Consider the following 8,745-nt stretch of genomic DNA (forward strand, 5'->3'; position numbering starts at 1 on the left):
ATAACTTTGAATGCATGTATTGTTGTGCAGTCTAATTAACAATAAATATCGTATTTTGTACAATTTAGAAAATATTCATGATTAATCACAGATTGCTAATAGAGTCAGAACCGAAAACTATTCTCTATTGATTGTTTTTATAGTTTAAATGCACGATAGTACACAGGGAATCCTACCATGAACGTGTCTCATACCGGACAGAGTATGGAGACTTGGTAACTTGGCGCTCATACCAAACAGGATATGGGGACGACCTGCTTCACTCTCATACCGGACGGAGTATCGAAGTTTGGTAATTTGGTGCTCATACCGGATGGGGTATGGGGACGGGCCGTAATTGAAAATGTTAAAGGAAAAAGTTCACGCATAGCGGGAACATCCCTATGAACCCCCATGGATACCAGCAGGCTGGTGGAAAAATGGGCAATTGTTGTTTTGATGATTTGAATATAAAAGTATAATATGTGTTATGTTGCCAACTATATACAGAATCATGATATATATAATATTATTATTTTCTTTATGTAATTTTTTATAAATCTCATTACGGTAAGTAGACGGTAAATAATTTTATTATTGATAAATGAATTTGTTTAATTTAGTGTTACATTAGTGGTTTTGATTTTCTACGAACATTCATTTCTTAATTTTCACCTATATTTTTTTCAAATTATTTTTAATTTAATCATCCATAAATTTTATTTTAAATTAAAATTAAAAAATTATATTTATAAATAAATATTAAATTACATTAAAAATTAATTTAAGGTATTACACAATTATTATTTCTATATCTTTCTAATATAATTTTTTTTTTTTGGAAGGTATTAATATACAATATATTTGAACAAATTAATAATACTAATTTTTTCGAACTCAATTTAATAAAGTAGCTCCATAATAATAAAAAAAAACAAAAACAAAAACAAAATTACAAATTGAAGTAGTACTTTTTAATTCTTTACCATCTGAGTCAGTAATGCTATATATAGATAAGTGAAATGTAACAGGCACGTACGTACGTATAGTGCATCTAGCTTTATAAACTTTTTAATATAAAGGTATATTTATGAATTACAACAGTGGCATGCAAGCAGGAGTCACTTTCAACTATAACTCCCACACGTTCAAGTACTGCACCATACATACATGTATATATATATATATACATGTGGAAATCTGCTGCTCATCAGCCTACGTACGTACATATAGTCATCATCATTAGTTATAATAATGCATTCCTTTTGATCTAATATTCTCATTATTTGCCTCCACTTTAACTTCGTTGATGTGATTTTATGTAATTAATGTTTAGAATATAAATAATTGGTTAGATTTTCTGGTTATTTTATTTTTATTAAAAATTGATCTCGTAGAAAGTTTAAACACTAGCAGTACAGCATAATTATTTACGGGTATGGAAGTACGTTAAAATAAAATTAATTAATTAAATGATTTTTATTAACTTAAACTTTTAAATAATCAATTTAATCATTTATTTAAGAATTAAAAATTATAATTTTCTTTTAAATAGAAAATTAATTAACATGTCATATATAAATATTGGAATTCAAAGTCTTTGTTTGGTTATGCGGGTGATTGTTTTTCTTTAAATTAAAGTGTAAAGTGAAAATACATAATCTTTTTTTGTGTTATCAAAGAAGCAAAGTAATAAAAGCAGACATGAAACGTGAGCTCCACATGATCAGGATACATAAGGCTCTTCTTTTTTTTGGTTTCTGGGTTTAATTTGCATGATGAAATGAAGCAGAGAAGATGGCCACGTGAGATTGTCATGCAAATATATGTATGTATATATATATACACACACAGTGGACTGAAGCAGTAGAAAGTATATAAATCAACATATATATATATATATATACGAATCAATATTCCAATGAATTAATCTTGTAATTAAGAAAGACTTATTACAATTATTGATTTCAGCTTTAAAAAAAAAAAAAAAAAAAAGGCTTGTTGTCAATCAGCTTTTTCAGTCAGTACTGTGTATGTATATTATCATCATCATCATTATTGTATGAAAAAGGACCCAGATAAGGAATCTTATCCTTAATGACTATTCCAAGAAATTTTACAAACTCTTCTCCTTAAACTTCATCTATTAATCTATCTAAAGTACGTATGCACATAGTTATATCAATAATATATATATATATATACACACACACACATACAACTATATCCACATGAACATACTTGTACGCCACACATTTGGCTAGAGCCAGTTAGGAGAAATGAAATCCAATCCAAGCAAACTCAAACCAGTTAGGAGAAAGCACGAGCAATTAATCCCTTAAATATTATTTTGAGAAAATTAGTGATATTTCATATCATATATATTTTGATCTATTTCAAATTGAGATAAATTAACTAAGAGATTTTAATGACAAATTATCTAATATTTGATTCTTTTAATTATTGACTACTACAATCCTATTTTATAGATAATTAATTAATTAATTAATTTTCTTTCTAAACCAAATTAAATAAAATAATATAACAATCATTAATTTTTTTTTTTTTTAAAAAAAGAGAAAATATTTTGATTCCTTTGTATTAATTACAAAATATTTTGTTTTTCTTGATCTATATATATATATATATATATATACACACTAAATTTCCCCCAAATTTTTATATTTGAATTATATCCTAATGACTATTTCAAGCTTAATTAAGCACTAAAATACATCAATATTAAATCTACCGCACTAATTGTCAAATTATGGAGCAGATACTAAACAAATCAAAGTCATCTCGAGTAAGAGGTAAAACATCAACGAGAATATATTGTCTATTTCACAAATCATGGAGGGTGGAGTCAAACTTATTGAAATTTTTGATGCTTTGCTAATTTGGGATTAATACATTTAACTTGGTTGATCATGAGAACTTATCTTCTTAATTATTTGATTAATCAACCTCCATTTTGGACATGCATAATGCCGACACCAAAATCACAATATCATTAATTATGGTTTCTCTTTCTCCTTTCAATTAATTTTCAAAAAGAATTTTTATTTTTTATTTTTATATCATCTATATAAGCTGGATAAATTTACTAAAAATAAATTTTAAAATTTAAATAATATAAATTATAACAAACAATTCTTTCTTGAACTGAAATATAATATAAGATTAAAATTGAAGGACTAGATTTATAAATTTTTACATTTATTTCTTCAAAATTATTTCAATCAAAAAAATTAAAAATAATTTATAAAAAAAAAAAAAAAAAAAAAAAAAAAAAAAGTTTTCTAAAACTTTTACCATAGAAAGTCATGGTAACGTTTACGGTTCCACAAACGGTCATCTCTTCACAGCTAAGCAGTCAACATAAGTGAGATTTTGTGTAGTCCAACTCACGCACTCCGTCACGGTGGCTTGTGGTGATCTGGCAGTGCTCCTCCTTGAACGCCACGTGGCAACTTGAGTAAATCAGACGGCCGTTATGTCATTGTGATGATGACGTGTGCATCTCCTCTTTTTTTTTTTTTTATTCGTATCTCTATACTATTTATTAAGTGGCAGCACACTAAATAAAAATTACTAATTTCAATATGCTATCAGTTTTATCTCTTTGCTAATTATGATGCTTAATTCTTACTGAAACAATCAAAATTAATTTAAATAAATAGGTTTTTAACTTCCTATGTTTAATAAAATAATTTTTTTAAGGTAAAAAAAAATATATATTTTATTAATATTAATACATAAAATACATCATAACATGTCAGTTAGTCAATAAATTATTTGTTTCATAAAATTACTTTTAAAAATATTTTATTTAAAAATTTAATTATTTTACTTATGACTGCATTAACAAGAGTCTGAATTATAAAAATTGAGATGATTTTATCGAGAATGTCATAATCAATTTAAAAAGATAATACCTTATTTTTACTCATTAAACGAGACTTTTGCTGTTATTACTTTTTCAAGATTTGAAAATCGAATCACAACTTAAAAATAATAAGATATAGCATAATAAAATATTAAGAGAATATTGCTTTTTTTCACACGTTATACCAAGACATGGACAAAAACACATAAGATGGAGGGTATGCTTGAACCGGGTAGTACCACAAACGGACAAAAAAAAAAATAGTTATGATTAATTTGAGAGATGGTGAGTTTGGAAACTCTCTTATTAAGACTATTGAAAATTAGGAATATAGTTTATGCTCTTAGGTATACTTTTTGTTTTTTGTTTTTTTGCCCCTTTAGTCATGGGTTGGATTCATTTCTTTACTTCTTTATTTTGATTGTTATAAAGAGATTTCTATTTGTTCACCAACACCCCATTCCCCATATTCTAATTTTGTTGATTGTTGTTTTATTGTTTGAAGGCACCAATTGATTTAGACTCACTCTTTTCTTTTGATTCACCATGGATGGAGGAGTCTAGTGCACATGGTTTTCTAGATATAAATAAATTATATCATTTTGAGTTTTTATATTCCACTTTGAGCACAAATTTTGCATATACACAAGCGAGTAAATGCCTACTTTAACTAGATTATTGTGTAGATGTTGTCAATTTAGCGATGATGGGTAGAAAATGAAATTAATGAAAAATAACTTTTTTTCTTTTGAAATTTACTTTTTCAGATTTTGTACATAAAAAGGGGCTGTTTGATTAATCATCTTCAACGTAATCAAACTTGGCAACTTGAAATCCACTTCTTGTGAATGACCCTAAAAATTCTTAATCTAATTTTTATTAATGAAGACTTATTATTATCTCAATATGTACTGATTTTAGATTTATAATTAACATATAAATAAAGCAATTTGAAAGTTGAAGACATGCGCGTGCGTTATATATACATCATGATTCAATTAATAATAACTGATATAATTTGCAGGATGTGAAACGTGTGAATTTATGTGAAAATAACTGTGTTGTTGGGTTGGGTTAAACACAATGTTTTCTTAACTGTTGGATTTTACCCAAGTGCCCCCAGAGAATCCAAAATAGCATGCAAACCTCCAGCCACCATTTGTCTCAAGCACATACCCTCCTGCATCGCACGTGCCCCCCTACGACATGCCACGTCATGTAATCATGGATGTACACATACATCATGATGATGATGATGATGGATATATACTCTCTCATGCATTGTTTTCGGCTTCAGATCTAATAGCTCCTAGCCCATTGTGATAGAAAGTAGAAACTGAAGTTCTCGTCTTATACTTCTATTTCTTAGAGAGAGAGAGAGAGAGTGAGTGTTTTCGGCTGCTCCAAGCCAGAGATATATATATATATATATATATATATAGAGAGAGAGAGAGAGAGAGAAAGAAAACTCCAGAACCAGAAAGAGGAACTTCAAAGCTTATCTCTACTGAGATACAGAGTCCCAAAAAATCAATGGGCGAGGTTCGATAGTCTCTATCTCTCCCTACTATCTGCACCACTAGGCATCTATTTTTCATTTTGGAGGCGATTTCTTCTCTGGGTATACACCGATCTTGAGTTTCTTTTGGTATTTGTCGTTTTCTGTTTGTTTCAGGAAGAAAAGAAACCAACAGAGGAAAAGAAAATGGAGGAGAAGCCGGAGGAAGGGAAGAAGGCGGAGGAAGAGAAGAAGGAAAAGAAAGAAGAAGACAAAAAGCCAGAGAAACCGGCCGCGGAGGAAAAGAAAGAAGAGAAAAAGGCAGAAGAATCGAAAGAAGACACGGCTCCTCCTCCTCCACCGCCGCCGCAGGAAATCGTCCTCAAGGTCTACATGCATTGCGAGGGATGCGCCCGCAAGGTCCGCAGGTGCCTCAAAGGCTTTGAAGGTACAGAGAAGCCAATTACTTGGTGTATTTTTTGATTGTCTATTAATGAATCTGAATTGAGTTGATTTGTTTGGTTAATCTATAAAGGGGTTGAAGATGTGATGACGGATTGCAAGACCAACAAAGTGGTGGTGAAGGGAGAGAAGGCGGATCCATTGAAGGTGCTGGACAGAGTTCAGAGGAAGAGTCACCGGCAGGTGGAGTTGTTGTCTCCCATCCCCAAACCGCCGGCGGAGGAGGAGAAGAAGCCTGAGGAGAAAGAGAAACCCAAAGTTGAAGAAAAGAAAGAAGAGGTCTCTTTTTCTCTCTGCTGTTTGTATACTTTGTTGAAAGCTTTCTGTGATTTTTCTCTTTTTGGGTGGGCTATTCTCTATCTTTTTCAATTTTTTCCCTTTGTCTTAATCTCTTTAATTTCTTTTTCTTTTTCTTTTTGGATTGATTGATTGATTACTGGGGTTTATTAAGTGTGTTTTGATTGCATACAGCCTCCTGTGGTGACAGTAGTGCTAAAGGTTCACATGCATTGCGAGGCTTGTGCAATGGAGATCAAGAAACGGATTCAAAGAATGAAAGGCATGGTTCTTTCTTTTTTTTTTTTTTTTTTTTCTTGTTTGGTTAAATTGATGAATCTCGTCTATATATATTCTTGGTTTTTCTTTTTGGGTGAGGATCATAGGATTCTGATTCAATTCCTTTTCGTTTCAGTCTTTTGAAATCATTACACAAGTGATCTAACGACTTTTATTTTTTATTTTTAGCTGAATTTCATATTTTATAAAAACTAATGTTATTACCTTTCAGAATCTCCTTAAAAAAGGAGTTTATTTTCTCTCTCTCAATAAATTATTCAATTCAAATAAAATTCCCTTCAAATTATAGTCAAATACTTGAGTAACTCTTAAAATAATGGAAACTCTGAATCAAATCCCACTAACCCCGCATCAAAATTCTTCACATCTAACATTGAAGAGACCATTCTTCTTGTTGGGTCATATCGAAAGCTGATGGCATGTTAGTGTATTGCTGTTTTAGGAGTGGAATCTGCAGACCCAGATCTGAAAAACTCCCAGGTAACAGTGAAAGGAGTTTTTGATCCTCCAAAACTGGTTGAGTACGTTTACAAGAGGACCGGCAAGCACGCCGCGATCGTGAAGCAGGAACCACCGCCGGCAGAGAAGAAAGAGGAAGACAAAGGAAAAGAAGACAAGAAAGGCGAGGAAGGTGGCGAGAAAGAAAACAAAGGTGGCGATGGCGGGGGCGGTGGTGGAGAAGGCGAAGGAGAGAAGAAAGAGAAGAAGGAAGGTGAAGATCAGAAAGGTGAAGGCAAAGGTGGAGAAGAAGCAGCGGCCGCCATAGAAGAAACTAAAGTTGTGGAACTGAAGAAAAATGAATACTTGTACTACATCCCACAGACACAGAGGTATGCCATGGACATGTACCCACTACATCCATACCCATACCCACCTCAGATCTTCAGTGATGAGAACCCTAACGCCTGTTCTGTCATGTAAAAAGATGGTGAAGTGAAGGGCAATATAGGAAATAGAAAAATATCCAAATAGTGGGAGTTGGATCTCTCTCTGTCCTGCTCTGCATGTGCTTCTGTACTCTGTGTAGTTCTTGCTATAAAGTATAATCTACAGATAAGCTGTAGAATTTTGTGAGACTCTGTACTTTTTTGTTATTTTATAAGGTGTTACTATTTTATTATATAAAAAATATATAAAGTCCCATATGCAAAATTTAAACCGTGTACTTTTTTAAACTTTTTATAATTTGTGTATTATTATTATTATTAATTAGTCATTTGGAAAACAGAATCTAATTTGTTGTTAGTAGGTAACCCATCTGAGTGTTTAGGAAGTGGGTTTGGTGGTTTATTGAGTGGAGAATTGGTTTCTATACATATAATGAAACGAAAGGCACATGGTCCCCATCGTCTCTGTTTATTGCAAGTATATATTTCTAATATACATAATACATATATGGTGTGTTCAAAGTTTGTGAAGATCATAAGGCGTTTTGTTTTTGGTGAAGATAATGGGAAAGTGATGGGTAAAGAAAGGGATTAATGATGGTAGTTGCAATGTGATGTTTGTTTGTAAGATTCCATTTTATGTTATAAACAGCAATGCTGCTTTTCAGAATTGGTAAGTCAATTCTTCTTTCTTTACTTAACTATTTAGTATATAATTTCTTTTTTTTTTTTTTACTTACGTTACGAAAATACCCACCCATGACACTTGAAGATAAAAATAATATTTAAAAAATTATACATAAAAACGATATAAAAATAATCATGATCATACGTGTTCTCTTTCTAAGCTCACTCTCTAACTTATTTAAATTTTTAGTCTCTTTTTTTTTTAATTAATTAATTTTGAGATAAAATATGTTCGTATAATAAAAAAAATGAAAGAATTTAATTTTTGTTTTTTTATTAACGAGAAGTACGTAATAATAACATATAAACTATATGATCATAACATATAAACTATAAATACTTAGTGTAAAATTAAATATATACACCAAATTTATACAAAAATTTGGCAAAAGTGAATCATTAATTTTGTAAAATTGAGAAATATAAAGCATGTAGATATACTTTAAATGAACAAGTGAAGGATTAAGTTGGAGATGATGGGGAATCTTTTTTTTTTTTTTTTTTTCTTTCATATTTCGTCATCCAAGAAGTTGATAAGAAGTGATAAGGAACCAGAAGAAGCACACAGAATGAAAAATTAGTGTCCAAAACAATTTGTGGGTCATAACAGGATGGATATTCAATAATCATAACAATTCAATTATATTGTATCTTAAAATTATTATCATGAAAAAATATACCAATCAGTTAAATAACAGTTTGTTTAATTGATTTATCTTTTCAATATAGAACTAATCATGTCTTCCACTAAGGAACATTCACATGCC

General features: G+C 30.4%; 1 protein-coding gene across 1 annotated transcript; it reads left to right on the top strand.

The window, feature by feature from the left end:
- Positions 1 to 5,176: 5,176 nt before the first annotated feature.
- Positions 5,177 to 7,478, top strand: FP3 (farnesylated protein 3). The gene is made up of 5 exons (XM_022053289.2): positions 5,177 to 5,410; positions 5,544 to 5,814; positions 5,902 to 6,107; positions 6,300 to 6,387; positions 6,847 to 7,478. The coding sequence occupies exons 1-5, from the start codon at positions 5,402 to 5,404 to the stop codon at positions 7,323 to 7,325; spliced, it is 1,053 nt and encodes a 350-aa protein (XP_021908981.1). The 5' UTR covers positions 5,177 to 5,401; the 3' UTR covers positions 7,326 to 7,478.
- The last annotated feature ends 1,267 nt before the right edge of the window (positions 7,479 to 8,745 follow it).

This window comes from Carica papaya, chromosome 9 (assembly GCF_054855325.1).
Source record: "Carica papaya isolate Zhongbai chromosome 9, ASM5485532v1, whole genome shotgun sequence".
Lineage (NCBI taxonomy): Eukaryota > Viridiplantae > Streptophyta > Magnoliopsida > Brassicales > Caricaceae > Carica > Carica papaya.